The sequence below is a fragment of the Teleopsis dalmanni genome, chromosome 2 (genome assembly GCF_002237135.1).
Source record: "Teleopsis dalmanni isolate 2A chromosome 2, ASM223713v2, whole genome shotgun sequence".
In the NCBI taxonomy this organism is placed as follows: domain Eukaryota; kingdom Metazoa; phylum Arthropoda; class Insecta; order Diptera; family Diopsidae; genus Teleopsis; species Teleopsis dalmanni.
This window is the reverse complement of record NC_051847.1, coordinates 239,511,553-239,530,856: the sequence shown is the minus strand read 5'-3', so window position 1 is coordinate 239,530,856 and position 19,304 is coordinate 239,511,553. Positions and strand designations below refer to the sequence as shown.

The following is a 19,304-nucleotide window of genomic DNA, read 5'->3' as shown; positions in this document are numbered from 1 at the left end:
AATTAATTTGAATGCGTAAGGATATATCTGAAACTATCAACTCACAAATTGGTGGGAGGTGTTTTAAAATTGTATATAATAAATTCTTCACATCATAAACAGGATCCCCTGATCCCTTGCCATTTTTCGTTTCCACTGCATTGCGTTTTTTAATTTTTTTTTTTCAGTTTCCTTTTGCATTGTCAAAATGGGCGGTATTCTCTTATACACAATGGGCGGAAATTGCAATTAAATAAATATTTTTATACTGTAATAAAACTAATTTTTATAAACTTAATACGTTAATTTACTTCAATAAAACAAAACATTTCGGAAAATTTTCAACATAAATGAAACACAATTCGGCAAATAAAATCGATATTTGTTTTCGCTCGCCATTTTGATTTTTGCCGCAAGTTTAACTTAATTTTAACAAATATTTCTTTCATATATTAATACATACCTCACTTAATGTATGAATATATTTTATGTCACTTGAATTATTTATAGTATTGTTTATTAATTAAATAAATTCAATCAACTTTATATTTAATTATATTATGCACAAACCGCTCCCGAAACATCTAAGCTTCTCGATTTCTAAAACGAAGTGAATTATTATCTTCAATTTTTATTCTCTATCCAATAAACCAGGAGCGTTGCCAGACTTGATAATTTTAATATTTTTATAAAATAATAGAATATTTACATTTTGACATTCAAGAAAAGATTTTCAGACAGTACTAGCATTAAACGAATATATCATAAGTTATATGACATATATAAAATAATTCTGCTACAATAATTCAAAATAACTCAACTTAAAATATATTGTACATGCAGCACGATATTAATTTACCACAAAATTAATTATTCTTTATATTACACATCAAAATATTCGAATAATCTTTTTAATATAATTGTGCATTTTTTTAACATTATATAATATGTTATATGAATATACTTTTCAAAATCAAAAAAAAAAAATTTTTATAAAATCCAAAATACATTAAAATACAAATTTTTAGTTTTCGAAAGGAAATTTTAAATATTGAAAACAATGATTAGCGATTTAATTAATGAAAGTATTTTTTACTTTTCATTGCTTCAATATAAAAATAACACAATAACCGAAGACAACATATAAGTACTTATGTACGTATATTTGCAACATTTTTGAAAAATATGTTAAAATTTAAAAAAAAAATTTTTTTGCCTCTATAATACTTCATCAAATATTTTAAGCAATATAAAAAATGGGATTATCTACTGTTCATTTATTTAATATATAAAGTTTAATAAAAAAAATTTAGTAACATTTTCCATTTCGGATTATTTGAACAATTTAAGATTACATATTAAAAAGTCAAACATCATCTTAGATATAATAGTAATTTAAGACAAAACAATAATAGCACACTCACACTGTCTCATTTAGGGTGTTTTACTCATTATAGCCCCTAATGAGACCAATTTACCATACAAAAACTTTTTATATAAATAAGCTCATTATCAATAAATCACCTCATTTAAGGCAAATAAAATCGAACACAACCCTTAAAAATAAATTTCCCACAAGGGAAATTAACATATGTTTTATATGTAAAATGTAAACAAACAACAGCTGGGCTGTAAACATATACACTGAGGAAGTATTTAATAAAATCTTTGTTTTTTATTAATTAAATATGTAATTAACAAATAAAATGTATAGAAATGATTAAATATATATATTATATATTTAATTTTTTTGTGTGATATATGATTGAATGAAGTTTATAACAGTTTTATCAACTGTATAAATAAGCTAATCATAATGTGAACGTTAATTCATTAATATAAATGAGCAAGTGCCTAAATGAAAATATTATACTATAATATTAATAAAATACATTATCATATCAAATAAAAATATATCATTTTAATTTGTACACACATATTTTTAGTTTATATATGGTATTTATATTATTACATATATTTATAGAATAAAATAATAAGAATCCGCAAATAGCTGATGTTTTATTTATGTACATAAGTTTATTTATTTAAAAGTGATATTCGACATTTCCATAATATTAATTACTAAAGTCGTTTTAAAAAGAATAGTTTTCGAACCGAACAGGATTTTTTACAAATTTTTTTTAAATATTTTGAACTTAAAAATGACATCAGAAAACGCAAACTCGATTTTTATGTGTACCAAAATGTATAAGTTATAACTTTAAACTTTTAGAAACATAAGTACACACCGTAACACATATGGTTTAAAACAAAAAACCAATTTAATTAAAAACTACTAAAATAAAAGTAGTAACCGATTCATTACAATTACCATGTAGTCCCCAAAAGTATTTTTATATATTTATAATCAATATAACATAACCAATAAACATATAGAAATTTACTACAATATCCACTTGTGCAATATGTCCAAAAAATTTTGCATTATTATTGCAGAATTCATTTAAGATGTATAATTTAATTCGAATCATAGAAATGAAAACATCAAAACAAAACCGAAGGGTGGCAGCATTAAAAAAAACAACAAAGTTTTTCTAAAAACAAAAACATGTGTAAACACTTGCATCAAAAAGAGGAATGCACGAAATGAAATCTGAGCTAGCATTCCCTGAAAACCTTATTTAGCGCACATTTTCACTAATAATTTGCTTCGCTAAGCTATATTAACTGTTGATAATTGGCTTCATATAAGTAATCCAAATATGTAATAATAATTACTTTATTATATATAATAAGCATTAATTTTACATATTGCAAATAATATATTTAAAAAGTCACTATTAATTTTATATAAATACAATTCTATATCCTAAAAACTAATATGGGTCTTTGATTCTTTGAAGAAGTATCTATGTATGTATTTTATTGAGCACACCGTAAACAGTACAACAAAGAGCAAAGAAAAGAAATTAGAATGGGGCTGTTTTTAAATTTTTGTTTTAATTATCCATCCCTTCTATTGTAATAGTTCCATACGTTCACGGCTCAATGAAAATATTTGTTTTTACTCATCTAATATGTCACGAATGTAAAACCGCCAAGGACTACTGACTAAATCATGAGATCATGATTCAGTCAACCCTTTAAAAATTATTGATTTTACTTAATGAAAGTAAATGCACTTTACACTGTTGACACCCTGCACTGATCAATTGAACAAACAAATAAACGACACTTACCTGCAGTGGTCAGCACCTGCAATCTAATGATTCCTTAAATCTTCGAATCCAAGTTTGAACAAATGTTTTAAAGAAATCGACTTCCGTTTCTAAGCACGATTACCTTAGAATTTTACAGCTTAGTTTGAATTAGCAATGACAAATAATTTTATGACTGATAATTGCAATAACACATAGTCAAAAACTACTCAAATTGAATAACTTTCGCTACAAAATTTTATCATTTAGAAACAAACTACAATTTAAAACATTTGCTACCTCATGTGTCGACAGAGCAACTTTCTATTCCAAAAGCAGAAAATTCTAAATTTTGATGTTTTCAATATACCAAGTTGCTATAATTCAGGGTTGTATTTGTGGTAAAGCAAAGATATGGAAATTTATAGAGTAACCATAAAATTTTACGGTATCCTCAAGTTATTCATATATATTTTTAAAAGTGTATATATTATATAATTCTAATTTAAAGCTGTTATGTATGCATTCACATTAATACTATGCTGCATTTTACGATATACGATGTTTTGCAATATACGGTCTACCACCGTATACCTCATCTATATAGCAGCAATTGCAACTAAACATATGGTACAAAAAGTTATAAGCTGCGCTTCAACAAACAATGATCTAATGCACTCATGTAATATGGCGTTTACATTGGCCGAAAATGGCTCATTTTGAATGAGCCATTTGAAAGTGTTTACATTCGTTCTATTTCATTTGTTCTCATTTCAACAGCTGATTTTTCAACTTGCATGTTGATTTGATTTTTGGCCTGTGCCAAAAAAATGTTGCATGAAGGTTAAATATGCCTTCAAACCTTATATTAGAAACTTAAAACATATTTTTAACTTCGATTAATTACTTTTTGGGAAGTAAAAGTTCTAAAAAGCAGTGCATCGTTTTCAAGAAAATGCAACCACCAAACATTTGTTTACCTTTTTTTGTGAATATGTTAAAAACAGCTTTTTCAAACTGTCAAAATGCCATGAAGAGCTTTCATTTAGGGTATGTTCAATGGATTCCTTAGCATTTGGAACGTATGTGGAATGCATTCGAACGTCATTCATACAGAATGTGAGAAAATTGCTCATTTTTGTGCTTGAAATTTTATATGCAAGAATGAGCCATTCGATACTCATTTTCGATTTTTGACCAAAATGAGCCATTTTCGCCCAATGTAAACGCCGTATTAGATTTTGCTCTTGCAGAATTATTGGGTAATTTAGATTTGTGCATTTATATGTATAATATAGTACTTTCTTGGACGTAAAATAGATTCAAAATCAAACAATTGTCAACAAAACTTAACAGTTTCGCTAAAGTATTGGCTAAAGTATTGTAAAAAAATAGTATCATACATAATAGAGTCGTGAAAATCACATATGCAAGAGGTAAGTGGTATCGAAAACATAGTCTTGCGTATTGCCTTGGAAATCAATTGCAGAATCAAAACAAAGGGAACTGTTTTTGTAAAATCAAACAATTTTGCACATGCGACGATGCACGAAGCTCTTGAATACCCTTATTAATTTGTTGTGTCGATAATGTTCGTTCTATTAATTTACTTAATGTACGAATCAAAGCACTTATTACAAAACAAATTGCACTTTACAACACTATATGTTAGCAAGGCCACCACCATTACGCTTTCTTATTTCGCGGCAGACTTACATGAATAGTTTTTGGTACCATTTTTTTGTGCTACAAAAATATAAAAACTTGATAAATTTATCATAAATTAGTAGATATGTCGGTCCATGAACTTGTTAAGGCATTGCAGCCTTTGCCCGCTATAGAAAACACTATAAGCTCACCGGCAAAATCACAAAATAATGCTACACCAGCTAGAGGCAGACCGCCTGCTTCGTCTCGGGATATATTTGTAAATAATGAAAAACTGGAAAATGTTACACATTCCGTTAAAGGTAAAATGCCTATCAAAGCGCCGGATGAGTTCTATAAAGACTTACAACAGTTCCATGATCGCAGGGGGTAAGTCTGTGGGTTAAAAAATCACTCATTTCAATTCATTATTAAATATTTATAGCACTCCTATTATGCATACGCCAAAAATAAGTGGCCGTGAAATAAATTTGCATATGTTATATACTGAAGTAATTGAGAGAGGTGGTTTCTCAAAAGTAAATTTACGTGACGAATGGGAAGACGTTTTACCTATAGTTAGTAAACTTCATGATAAATGCGTTAATGCTACTGCTGCTCTAAAGCACATTTATAGAAGATTTCTTGAGAAATATGAACGACTTAATTACTTTGGCGAAGATCCAGATAAAATTGAAGCCTTAGAAGCGACTGATTTACTCGACAGTGGCCGTTCAAGATCTCGATATCCCTCGATCTTTCAAAACTCAAGCGGGTATAACACTGTTCCCATGTCATATAACTATCGGCAACATATAGTTAATATGGAAAGGCGTCGTGTGCATAAGTTATCAACTAATCTATATAAATCTTCACCATATGAAAAACTTATGCTATCATTATTATCACCGTTACCAAATGAACAAGACTTTGCTATAAATGCTTGTACGCTAATGGCGAATGAAATGAAACATACCTTAAAAGTAAATGAATTTCCTAAGTTAATAGATGCATTAATTGCACATACAGGAGTGTATCCTGACTACTCTATGCGTAAATTATTTCAATTTGTGTACATGGATGTTAGAAGACATTCATTATTCAATTTTTGGCAAGATTTGCTTTATGAAAAACCACAAATATTAGAATTATATAGAGATGAGAACACACTTCGACAAGCTGGCATAATTGGCGAAGAAGATGACATTGAGTTGCTCAAGACAACTGCAGCGTTGGAAGAAAATCTTTCCATGGACTTCCTTAACTTAGGTCGTGGACTTGGTACACAAGATTACGTTGGTCAACGTGTATTACAAATATTATCTATATTACGAAATTTAAGTTTTCATGAGGAAAATTTATTTATTTTCGCCAAAAATCGTACTTTATTGCGTTTTCTTGTTATGTGTGCAAATACGCGATGGGGTAAGTTTGAATTTAATTGTTAAGTTAAAATAATTTTTTTTTTGTTTTTTTTACATTAAGGTAATATACATAGCCAAGCGCTTGATATAGCCGGCAATATAGCTTCTGAACTTGATTTAATTGACCCTTCGTTAGATGATTTATCTCGTAGTTTAATGGAAACACTTTCCGAAGGTATAGAAAGTGATGATCGTTGCGTTATTATAAGTAGTTTGGAAATACTTTATAAATTATGTCACAATGATAATAATGAGGATTATATACATAAATGTCTTAATATAAATTTTTATGAGAAATTGTGCATGCTTTTGTGCCTTAATGATATTATGATGTTGATATTTACGCTGGAAGCAATATATGCATTGACATCACTTGGTGTTCGATCATGTCATTTAATAATGCAAGTGAAAGGCCTTGTCGATCAACTTGTATCCCTAATTACTGTGGAAGCTCAATCATATGGAGCCGGTGGTTGCATATTAATGCGTGTTGTTGAAACAGTGCCTGGAAATATGTTACCGTTGGTTGCACAAAATATTGCAAATTTACAAAATGCAGCTATACAAAAACAACAGATTCATCATATTACACCTCTACAAACAAAGCCACAACTTTTGGTGAGTGATCAGGTACAACAACAAATAGTTCCTGATACTCAACAAGTACAACCACAAATAATACAAAATTTTACACAAGATGATGAACAATACGCTTTAGCTTGGTTAAGTGCAACATTTGAAAGAGCAGGAACAAATGATAGCCGGGTCGAACAACAAGAACTTTACCGAATGTATGTATCTCATTGTCAAAAGGCTGGTAAGAATTCCGTTGTTGGTCATGTCCAATTTCCTCGGCTTGTGCGTCTTATTTTTACAAACACTGTGGGACCCGCTATAGTACGACGATCTGACGGTTCTGAATTGCCAGGATTTTACTATATATCAATACGAGTACGAGCTCAACCTCTACCAATTCAAAATAAAGTGACGCAAACACCGCCTAAAAGCACTGATAAAAATAAAAATGAATTATCTTCGGGTAGGAAAATTAAAAAGAAATTAAAGATACAAGACCAACCGCTGTTAATTCAACAACAAGAAATAAAGTCTCCAATTAAAGCCGAGGAAGAACAACTGAATGTGGGATTCGAAACTGCATTTGCAGTTTCAACAACAGCAGTAGCTACAAAAGTTAACAATACCATTTCTACAGTTTCAACAGGAGATCAAAACAGTGTAAATTCGGCTATATTACCTTCAAACAACATTGTAAAAATTGAAGAATCAAATACTTTACCAAGTTCTCTAAAATCGGAGACAATCATGCAAGATTCAATGAATGCAACTTCAACTGAAAGTATAGCAAAACAGACAGATGAAATAACAAGTAAATAAATATATTGAATATATACTTTACCATAATCATATTTTAATTCTTCCATATAGGTAAACAGCCAAATTCAAATATTGTATCAACAATCCATCAAACAATTGTTAAAGAAGAAGTCCCTACAACTACTATACAAACAAGCAATGCCCAGCCATCATCATCTCTAATAAAAAGCTTACTTGCTAATAAAGTGAATCAGCGACAACAAAAGCAAAAGGAGCTAACAGCAACAAACGGTGTACAAATAAGTTCTCAAATGCCAACAACAGCAGCATCGACCTCTCAACAGCCCATAAAAGTTACTAGCACTGCGATTAGTCAACTTGTTAATAACCCTTTAATGCAAAATACACCTGTTAAAGTTGGCCAAACTACTATAAAACCACTTAATCCACAAGTGTCTTTAGAAAAAAAAACAATTACAGATTCAGTTCCACCACCTTTAGCTCCATTAAGTGGGAATAATGTTGCAAAAGACTCCAGTGGAAGATCTGTAATTATAGCCAATCAAATGTTAGTGGAAATACTTGATAAAAAACTATTGGATCCACCAATCCCAACTACGATAATAAAACGTAAAATAGAAGACACATCAAATATTGGACATGAACAAGCAAAAAGGTTAGCTCTTGACAGTAGTGAATCTGCTAGAGATGAAATACAAAATGTTACGCCTTCAAAAAATGCGGCAAATTTATATGCCGAAATGGCTGCATCTATTTTAGAAGACGAAGAACTTGATGATATACCACCATTTCTTCCACAACCCCAAGGACAACAGCAATTACCCGAACAAAATACGCAACCATCATTAATTGTTCCAGCAAAAGTGCAACATACGTCGTTGCAAACTGTTCAGCGTCAACTGATGTTTCAAAATCAACCACCACAATTAAAATTAACACAAGCAACGCCTCAACATATGCCGACAGCCATGGCTACTATTAAAACAGAACAAGGTCTACAAACTGTCCCAGTTATATTACAGCAAAAACCTATTGAACAGCCTCCACCACAAATAATACAACAAGTTATGCAGGTTTGAATAGTTTTTTATATAAAGAGAATATGAAGTGGGCTTTGGTAAGCAAAATCGCTATTCCAGCCTAATTTTATCTATAAAAGGAAATCTATTCCGATAAAGTATAATATAAATTTAAACTAATCATATTATCCATACTGATCTTAATCTTTTGGCTATATGCATGCTTAACAAGTATAATTCTTTTAATTCTTACAATTTTTATAGATTTTTTTAAGATAAATTAATAAAGTTATACTTGTGGTAGATGTAAAATCTGATTTTTAATTTTTTTTGTTTTATAGCAAACTACACCTCATTCTACACCGCCGACGCAGTACGTACTTGCTACAAATCCAAATGGGCAAACGTATTTAGTAGCTCAACAAGCACAACCTGCGCACCCTCCAACAACCCCTACTCAAACTGTGCTTGTAACTCAAACAGCACAACAACAAAGTACAGGCACTAAAACAATAATCATTTTACAGCAACAACCGATATCATCGTCCGCATCACAGCAACAACAACAAATTATTACTGCAACTACAGCCAATGCACCAAAAATGATTATGACGACACATCAAGGTCAACAAGTTATTGTAACTCAACGAGGCCATGGTCAAATAGGAACTCCAACACAGCAACAAATTTTTATAAATCCACAAACTGGAGCAACAACTCATATCCAACACTTACCGCCTGGTGCCACTCAAACGCAATCCAATAACAATATAATACAACGCCAAATCATTCAAACTGCTCCAGCGCAGCAGGCGACAACTACGTCACAACAAGCTGGACAGATATCACCATCATTGTTGAATCAATTGAATCATATACCGGCAACAATAAAACTGCATCAACCACAAGTCACAGTACAGTCCCAACAACTTACTCACCAACCGGCAACTATCTCGAGAATCGGGAAATCAGTATCAATAGTTCAAAATACGACCCCACCACCACCAATACAAATTCCACAACTACAACAACATCAATCGATTATACAGCAACATATAATATCTGGCCCCGCAGAAAAAAGACAGGTAATTTTAGGTGGTGGACGTGCTATTGAAATAAAAGAGACTCTAATTACTCAGACACAGCCTTCAATGCAACAAACGCAACTTAACTCACAGACGATTATAACGACACAACCTCAAACACAACAACAGCAACAGATACGTACTGTTATCGAACAACAGCAACAACATCCCTCCATAATACAGCAAAAAATTACTTTGCCCTTGACGCATACAGGAATGCAGTCAAACTCCACAATAATAACACAAAAGGTATTTACAATATATTATAAATTATTGTATAATTTAACAATATGATGTCCCATTTTTTTAAAGATAAATGAAAACTCATCGTTAATGCAGGGAACGTTACAATCCAAATCTGCACCACAGCAACAAACACCAATACAGAGTGTAGTTTCACAAATTGGATCAACGTCAGCAACAATTACAACTATTAAAAAGCCGATCCTTCCCCAAGGAACCACACAAATTCAAAAACAAAGTTCTTCGGTCATACAAATACAACAAACACAGTCAATAGCAAATACTTTAAAGCAAACTAGTTTAATCCCACCACCCCCATTAGCTGTAAATTCCACAAATTCAAATATAACAACTACAAAAACTCCTACTACAATTGCAACAACAGCAACCATCAAAACATCGAACGTAAGTGTAAGTGATGCAGAGTTTATTAATCAGTTAAAACCAGATGAATCAAACTTAATAGCCGAACAAAATCAAACTTCTGGAGTTATACATAGCACACCTAATACATCAAATACAACAGCAGTTAATAACACAGTTTTGACTCCAGTTGCTTCAACAGTTATAAATAGTCAAACAGCAAACTCTACACCCATATCAGCACCGTTACCTTCCATGTCTTCCGTAGATATTAATTGGTTGTATGTTTGTGATTGGCGTAATTGTCCACGAAAAAAATTCAAATCTTTAAATGACTTACAACATCATGCATGTACTGTACATTGTCCTGATCATTTAGATGCTGGCGCTGAAATATTCTGCCAATGGGGAATCGGCCCAAGTCTTTGTGATGGTGTGCCCCGTAAACGATATTCACTTATGACGCATATAATTGATCGTCACTTAACTCAGGAAAGTTTACGTAATGCTGTTCAGCGCCGTATTGCAACTGGTTCTATTAATGTGCAATCTACGCAATCTCCTGTTACAATAGTGCGCAACTTAGATCAAACTCAACGTGGGAATACCGCTTCACCAGCACTTTCAACTTCTTCAACCAGTTCATTGCCATCAACGGGTAGTTCAGCAATGCAAGCCATCAAGCGACATACAGCAGACTTCGTAAATTCAAAAGAATTAATGGATGAAAATGAAGGTCCTGTAACTAAAAGTATACGCCTTACTGCTGCATTGATTTTACGTAATTTAACTACATATACATCAACAGCAAAAAGAAGTTTACGTCGCTATGAGTCACATTTGGCTAATATAGCGCTAAGCAATGTAGAATCAAGTGGAACCATATCATGCATCCTACACGAATTAAATAATTAAAAATTATGAGAACTTTGATTAATGCACTATTAACAGTTTTAAATGCATAAAAGAATTTGCTGACCATAATAAATAATCAAATAATTTTATCAAAACTATTTTATTTGATAATATTTGTTGTTAAAATCAACAACCAAACTAAATCATTTATAAAATATTTTGGATCGTTAAATCCGAAATTGATAAAAAAATCCTGCCAATCAGTTTTCAGAACAATAGCAGTTTTTTTATATAAAATAAAATAAAATATATTCTAAATAACAGCTATTTTGTTTCACAAAGAATAATAACTTTGAATTGTATTTTTTCATTTTACAAAAACAGTAGCAGGTAGCAGAGTAAATTTTTTTTTAGACAACATATTTAAGCAAAATACTATTTGTTTAATATGGAAATATTAATTAATAATGACAGTTTTGTGATATTTCGAAAATTTAAAGAAGTAAATTATATTATGTCATGTTTATGTTGTTAAGGATAATTTGTTATGTCAAAATGTTAATTATTATTCACTGTAAATGTGTAAAAGTAATTTTGAAAGATTAATTTTTTCCATATAAAAACGTAAATTGGTGTTTTACTAAAATATCAATTAAATACTTTATCTTACGACGTATTTGCTTAAAATATTTATTTATTTATGTATTCGCGCCGTATAACGACCGCAGCAGAGGTAGGCCACGTATAAGGTGGCTCGATGACATCAGAAAAATGAATATCCAAAATTGAAGGTTTAAAAGAACAGCAGAATGTAGAAAGCTGGTTGATGCAGCTAAAACACCCCGAGCTACAACGCTGATGATGTTATTATGTATAAATTAAGAATCTAAATTTTTAACAGTTTTAAATTTGGAGAGTCAAAATACTTAGGAATGATATAGTTTGCCTCTTAGCAAAAAAAAACCAAATTTATGAAATAGTATAATCAATAAATAGCTAAACATAAATTAGCAATCAGTGTTTGATAAGATAAAACATCAATTCTATGCCGTTTTTAGGATTTCAAAATAAATTTCAAATATTTATGTTTTCTTTTTAAATGATAGTCTTTACTTTATTATATAAAGGATTTAAGAAGTAGGCTTTTTAAAATTTGCTTTACATATATTCTTATGTACATTTGTACTTAACACATAGATTCGTGATATTTTAACTTTGTACTAAAATTATTTATTTATATATTTTTTTATAATAACCTACACAAATATATAAAGTTTTGCAGTAATTACATGCTTTGCATAATACGTTTTATGCGTTCACTAGCTTCTTTTAAATGCTCGAGTAAAATAGAATTTTTGGCAATTATATCATCGGTTTTTGCATTGCGACGAATTAATATACATTGGGATCGATGATTTTGATAGAGAGTTTGAGTACAAAATTCCTTTTCGCAATACATGCACTTGAAGAAGGGATTGTTTGAATCTGATACTTGGATACTTTGCCCAATTTGTTGTTTGTGGCAGGATTGTAAATGATTCAGTATTCTAAACTTTGATGATTTTGTCCTTACACAAAAAGCACAACGCAAATATGATCGATAAGGCATATGTTGAAAGTAGTGGCGTTGCATTTCTGCAGATGAAGTTGAATTTAAAACTTCCATACACTCTAAGCATAGGTAAGAGTTTTTATCATCCACAATTCTAAAATTATTTTCTATTGATTTATTCAAGTCGTGATCGTTAAACACGTGCTGTCGCCAAAGCTTTTGGTTCTCAAGCTGTTCTCCACATTGAGGACATAAATATTTTATAAATTGTTCTAATCCACGTTTCGGATTAATAATTACGTTATCAGCAGTTGAATAATGTTCATTAGTCTTGAATCTTTTTCGTTGTGGTGAACCATCAGTCTCACTTTCTTCTACACTATTAATCGCATCAATTTCTATACTTACAATTTTTTCTTCGTTCTTATCTTCATTTTCATTTTCATCTTCTGATTCAATTTTAATTTCCTCCTTTAAAAGAAGTGATTCTGCTGCCTCAGTATCCACGGAATTATGTTCAATTTCTTCAAAGAAGGTTGAACAAATCTCATCAAATTCTACATTCTTTTGCATATTAATATTTTTTGATTGTTGCTGGTTAGTAAATAATTGCGTACGATCCATTTTTTTTGGACTTAAATTATGTACCTTAATTTTTTCATTCTCATCTAAATTAATAAAACTATTCATCATGGCTTTTTGAATAAGATCAGTTTTAGTTTTATTAGTACTACTTTTACTGCATATTTTCTTGTTGGCATTATACAGTAGTTTTTCCAATTCTTGTTTATAACTCTCCGAAATAGTTGCCCCCCATTCATCAGGCACTTTCATATACATTTTTGCTTTCTCGTATTCTTCCACATGTGCACAAATAAAATGATGTAGTATATCAGTTTTAAGTGTCTTCTTAAATGAACAGAATGCACACTGAAAGTAGTTTTTATATGGTAAATGACTAAAACGATGGCTTTGCAGTATCGTCTTGTCATCTGTGCAAAATAATTTTTTGCATTGTACGCAACAATGACTTCGCGAATTTGATAAACGGCGCATTTTTAAATCTGCGGAAGTAACGTAATGTACATTATTTACGTGATATAACCATTGTTGCTGACGCTCAAATAAATGTCCACATTGTGGACAAATAAAACGCAAATAGAACTCCGAATTTTCTTTAGGATCTCTAGCTATTTTTTTCTCTGCTTCTATGTCCGCTTTCTTTGGTTTTATTTTAAGTGTGTGATAACGCAATAGGTGTTCACATAAGGCGCGTTTTCTTGTGTATGAACCATCGCAATGACGACATTGGTAGGTACTGCTGAAAGGCAAATGTAAAAAACGATGATATTGCAGTAATGCAATTGACTGGTGGGCATTTGCAACCCATTGGAAACAAGTTTGGCATTCATGATATTTATCATTAATTTCTCGAAAGTTAAAATCCTTCGCTTCCTTATTGTTATAATTGTGTTCTTCATTAAGGTGCTTTCTCCAATCTACTTGCGACTGATGTTCTTTGCCACATTCAGGGCAAATGAAACGCATATGTCCTTCCAGATCATTTGCAATATAATTCAGCCGACGAATACTATTAGAAAGATTCATTTTACTAAAAACTTTCTGCTTTAATTTATTTTTACAAAATTAAAACAATTTTTTGACCGCCAGAAAAAAATTACTTTGACATTACACCAAAAAATTTCATTTTACTCTTCTTCTTAGATACACTGAGAAAAATTTTAAATTTAGAAATTTGTAGAAATTTGGCTTTCAGAGGCTATTTTCATGGTTATTAATTTTAAAATTTTCAAAAACAGCAAAAATTTATTATTTAAGTCTGTAGTTATCATTTAAACAATATTCGTTCCTCATATAATGTATACTTTATATATATCCTTCTTTTAAACAAATCTTTAAACATAATAATTAAATTTGTTTTATATTAGGTGCTTTCGGCGTTCTGGAGCGTTGCAAAAAACAAGTCGATTGATTAAATTCTTTAATTTGTGGACAAATCAACAAGACAACCCTGTCCATATAACAGACTAATTCAGACTACCAAAGCGATAAGCGATGTTTTGTGAACTTTCATTGGATATTGCAATAAATATTCTAGTCGTATGTCAAATGTTGCGAACAAAAATTTAAACAAAATTACAAAGTTTCACAAATTTGATATTTGTGGAAATGTAATACTTTTTCAAAATATGATAATTGTGAAAAATAAATACTTTAAAATTATACAAAAATTTTTAGGATAACATAAAGAAAGTAAAGAAAGAAAAGCGCTTTAAATTGTATTATTATTTAAATTTTTATCTTATTAGTAGCTAACAAGTTAATACTTTTTAAGGCATAAATATTTTAATTTTTTATTAATTTTGTTTAAAAGGAAATTTTTAAAATTTCCTGTATTCTTAACATTGCTTTTAATCCATTATTCATTTTAATTTTCAATTATATATTACTTATTAATTTATATACAAAATGTTGTTTACTTGCGTTATGTGCACATATGCAAGATTTGATCTTTGCGAAAAAAAAAATTTGACAGATTGCAGCAGTGATGACAATATTTCATATTTTTCATATTACATATTTTTTAAGTATAATTATAAATTACTAATAAATATACTACAATTTATTTTTCAAATAATACCTATTTCAATGTTCTCTAGTCTTTGATTTATATTAGAAGCAACATTTTGGACATATAAAACTGCTTTTACCTATATTGAAGAGGTGGTAACCCTATACTTCTAATAATTTAGTTGATAGTAGAGCCCAAAGAATATCTGTACACAAGTATTCTTTGGTGGAGCCTTTAAAGTTGTGGTTTGTTAAATTGAGGCAGAGTAAAAATATTGTGAAGTTGTTAAATATTTTTGTGTAGATACAAAATGTCTTCGGTATTATAGTTTCAAAATTTATTTGCTGATTTATTAGTAAATTATTACGCTAATATTTTTCAGACTTCAGCAAATGCCAATGCGTCGCAACCAAGTGCAACAACTGTGCCGACAACTGTTCAGGAATTTAACATTCGGGTGCCGAAAAATGTACGTAAAAAATATCATGTAATGCGCTATAATGCCACTTTAAATGTTGATTTTGCCACATGGCGGAATGTGAAATTAGAGAGAGAAAATAATATGAAAGAATTTCGTGGTATGGAAGAAGATGTACCTAAATTTGGGGCAGGATCCGAATATAATCGTGATTTGCGTGAAGAGGTGCGCCGCAAGAAATTTGGTATATCTGCTAAGAAATATCGTCCAGAGGCTCAACCATGGATACTCAAAGTAGGTGGAAAAACTGGGAAAAAATTTAAAGGAATACGCGAGGGTGGAGTTGGCGAAAATGCTGCGTTTTATGTATTCACTCATGCTCCAGATGGAGCTATAGAGGCATATCCTCTACATGAGTGGTATAACTTTCAACCAATTCAACGTTATAAATCTCTTTCAGCAGAAGAAGCTGAACATGAATTTGGAAGAAGAAAGAAAGTTATAAATTACTTTTCTTTAATGTTGCGTAAACGGTTAAAGGGTGATGAAGAAGAAGAGAAAGATCCAGAAGAAATTAAAGTTAAAAAAGTTGGTGGAAAAAAATCTGAATTAAAAATAAGTGAGATGGACGAATGGATTGATTCTGATGACGAATCTGATTCAGATGAAGAAGAAAGTAAAAAGAATGAAGATAGCGATGATGATAAAAAGTCTAAAAAGAAAAAAGGGCAGGAGAAGAAAAAGAAACGAGATACTGATGTTGAAGCGTTTGAGGAATCGGATGATGGTGATGAAGAAGGTCGTGAAATGGATTATGATACATCATCAAGTGAAGAGTAAATTTTATTAATCTATTTTATTACAATCGTCAAGTGCAATTTTAAATATATTTCATTTTAGTGAACCGGATCCAGAATCAAAATTGGACAAAGATATGAAGTCTGTAGCAGAAGAGGATGCACTTCGTAAACTGCTTACTTCGGATGAAGAAGACGATGAAGAAAAACAAACAGATCAATCCGATAAAGATGAAGATGAGAAGCGCAAAAAAGATAAAGTAAAAGAAGAGTTGAATAAAGATAAAAAGAAATCTAAAAATAAAGGAAAAGACGAAAAAAAAGGTAGGAAGGGAAAATTATATGTAAAATTAAAAGTTAAATAAATATATATTTCACTTCAATATATTAAAATATATATATATTTATATATTATATTAAAATATATATAAATTTATATATTATGTTAAAATGTATATATATTTATATATTACATTAAATAATATAATATATATTAAATATATATATATATTAAACTATATTAAAAAACAAAGCTATATTATTTTGATTTATGTGAATAAATTATTAATAAAAATATTTTAAATCATATATATTTTTATGCTATGGCTGTAAATTCCTTAATTAATAATATTAATATATTTTATTTATATATTTTATTATATATTATATTATATGTTATATTATATATTATATTATATATTATTATAGACTCATCAAGCGATTTTAGTAGCGATAGTTCTGATACTGATGACGATAATTTGAAGAAGAAGGTGAAAGATACTAAATTGGTGGTAAATAATTCACGTTCAGTTACACCAACAACCTTTAGTGCTGAAGCTAATAAACGTAAACTTAACAACATGCCTACGGATTTAACTGGTTCAGAAAATAGTAATAGTCCTGTAACAACGCCAGCAAAACGGACTAAACCCGATATGGCGCCCACATTACCATCAACTTTTGCTGGAGTTGTAACTGGTAGTAAAGAGTAAGTTGCATGCAAATATATGAACATAAAAATATATCGTTATATATGCTTATCCTATATATATAAATCAAGACAATTATTTATTTTGTTTATATATTTATTTCATATAATCGTTTGTTTTTCTTTTGTTGCAGTGATTATGGTATTACAGAGGAAGCAGTACGTCGCTACTTAATGCGCAAACCAATGACTGCTACCGAACTACTACAAAAGTTTAAAAACAAAAAGACAAACGTACCGAGTGATCGCCTTGTAGAAACTATGACTCAAATATTAAAGAGAATAAACCCTGTTAAGCAAACTATACAAGGAAAAATGTATCTTAGTATTAAGACCAAGTAGTCTTATTTCTGGCGAAATATTCTTGAATTAAATTTAAATTATAAAATATCTAGTATATTGTAAAATTTCTTTATTTGAATTTTATAAAGTTAAAGAGCCTGATACTAATTGTTTAGGTTTGTAAATATTTTATAATTACCGTATATGCAATCACTTAACTTTATGTAAAGTTTTATGTATACAGTATTTAATAAAAGTGTGCACGATTATAGTTCTATTTTATTCCAAAGTTGTGGCAGTGTTTAAAATAGCAGCTGAAAAAACCTGTTCGGGCTTCTTTTTGTGGAACAGAAAAGTTTACCGATAATTTGTCGTTGATTTCGTATTAATCGCTTCAGTATATAGGCTCTACCACTGTTGGAGTTTAGGGAATGTATTGTGCATTCCTGTAAGATCTAGCGCACCATCTTATGTTGCATTACGTATATTTTATTCCAGCAGTATAAGTTCAACTAAAATCTTTTTTTTTTTGTAAGGGCATGGATTTTTTTACTGCGGTGGTGACTAACAGCTTAGTTGAGCCTTAAAGATTTTGTTTTCTTGTCTCCAGTTGAGTACATAGAGTATGCAGTTAAAAGAATTTTAAGTATTTTGAATTAGAAATTTTTTACCTAATGAATAATGTAGAGAATTCTCGAATGGTAATTTTTGCCTATCTTTGACAAGTCATTCGGTTTGCTAGTTTGCTTATAATGCAATGTACATGGATGAACTGATATGTGTATTCAATTATGGGCCGATGTAAGTTATTTTTTGTAAAAAATAGAGTAGAAAATATATAAAAGACAATTATTAAAAAATCTAAGCAAATTAATAAAAATTGTTTATATAAGTTGCCAAAATGTATGTAACGCTGTGAAGGACATAGACACCACGTACTTCATTTTCATTATTGATCAACATGATTGTATATCTGATAGTAAATAGATTTTAATTAAGCTATAATTTACGTTATTATAATAATAGGTTTTATCCACAATAGGATAAAATACAATACGTTATAACAACAATGGGTTTTATCCATAGAGAAAAAGTTTTTAATAATTTAAATTAAATACTAAACCAAAAGTAATAAAAAACAAAAAATATTTAAAAAAAACATTTATCGGTCGTATAGTTGCTTTAAAGCTCAAACAGTTGTTGAAGTAATATTAATGGCTGTTTCAATTGGTAAATCTGAGGTACTTTTTCCAATCGAGATATCATTTCAACACACTTTTAATGCGATTTTATTTTCGATTGGTAAATCTGGGGCAAAATGTATAATGCTTGAGATTAATTTGTTACACACCAGATATTTTGCTAGAAATATTTGCTAGCAAAATTACCCTGAAATTAGCATCTGTTTTATATGATTTGGCAGATAAAGTATGGTCTGATTGGATGTACATATGTACAATAATTAAATATTTTTTCCATATAAAATTCAGTTTTAAGGTCAAAACAAAATTAAAGAAAATGGCCTTAATTTCGTTGAAACGAAGG

The 19,304-nt window shown here is 30.0% G+C and overlaps 3 protein-coding genes across 3 annotated transcripts; 2 read left to right on the top strand and 1 right to left on the bottom strand.

Annotated features, from left to right (window-relative positions):
• The first annotated feature begins 4,817 nt into the window (after window positions 1-4,817).
• LOC119677621 (AT-rich interactive domain-containing protein 2-like) lies at window positions 4,818-11,259 on the top strand. The gene is made up of 6 exons (XM_038089050.1): window positions 4,818-5,174; window positions 5,230-6,209; window positions 6,270-7,595; window positions 7,655-8,637; window positions 8,925-9,917; window positions 9,981-11,259. Exons 1-6 carry the CDS (start codon window positions 4,930-4,932, stop codon window positions 11,187-11,189), a joined length of 5,736 nt encoding a protein of 1,911 aa, XP_037944978.1. The 5' UTR covers window positions 4,818-4,929; the 3' UTR covers window positions 11,190-11,259.
• Window positions 11,260-12,296: 1,037 nt separating this feature from the next.
• On the bottom strand, window positions 12,297-14,354 carry LOC119682407. The gene has a single exon (XM_038095841.1). It carries the CDS (start codon window positions 14,287-14,289, stop codon window positions 12,415-12,417), a length of 1,875 nt encoding a protein of 624 aa, XP_037951769.1. The 5' UTR covers window positions 14,290-14,354; the 3' UTR covers window positions 12,297-12,414.
• Window positions 14,355-15,451: 1,097 nt separating this feature from the next.
• LOC119682193 (general transcription factor IIF subunit 1-like) lies at window positions 15,452-17,852 on the top strand. Its single transcript, XM_038095558.1, has 5 exons — window positions 15,452-15,593; window positions 15,657-16,528; window positions 16,593-16,813; window positions 17,198-17,477; window positions 17,612-17,852. Exons 1-5 carry the CDS (start codon window positions 15,585-15,587, stop codon window positions 17,817-17,819), a joined length of 1,590 nt encoding a protein of 529 aa, XP_037951486.1. The 5' UTR covers window positions 15,452-15,584; the 3' UTR covers window positions 17,820-17,852.
• Window positions 17,853-19,304: the final 1,452 nt, after the last annotated feature.

Excerpts from the sequence above, each read along its gene's own strand:
- LOC119677621 (XM_038089050.1), top strand. The coding sequence starts at position 4,930 with ATGTCGGTCCATGAACTTGTTAAGGCATTGCAGCCTTTGCCCGCTATA. Across the intron at positions 6,210-6,269 it reads GTGTGCAAATACGCGATGGG|GTAATATACATAGCCAAGCG; the intron begins GTAAGTTTGAAT and ends TTTTACATTAAG. Across the intron at positions 9,918-9,980 it reads CCACAATAATAACACAAAAG|ATAAATGAAAACTCATCGTT; the intron begins GTATTTACAATA and ends ATTTTTTTAAAG.
- LOC119682193 (XM_038095558.1), top strand. Across the intron at positions 16,814-17,197 it reads AGGAAAAGACGAAAAAAAAG|ACTCATCAAGCGATTTTAGT; the intron begins GTAGGAAGGGAA and ends ATATTATTATAG. Across the intron at positions 17,478-17,611 it reads GTTGTAACTGGTAGTAAAGA|TGATTATGGTATTACAGAGG; the intron begins GTAAGTTGCATG and ends CTTTTGTTGCAG.
- LOC119682407 (XM_038095841.1), bottom strand. The coding sequence starts at position 14,289 with ATGAATCTTTCTAATAGTATTCGTCGGCTGAATTATATTGCAAATGAT.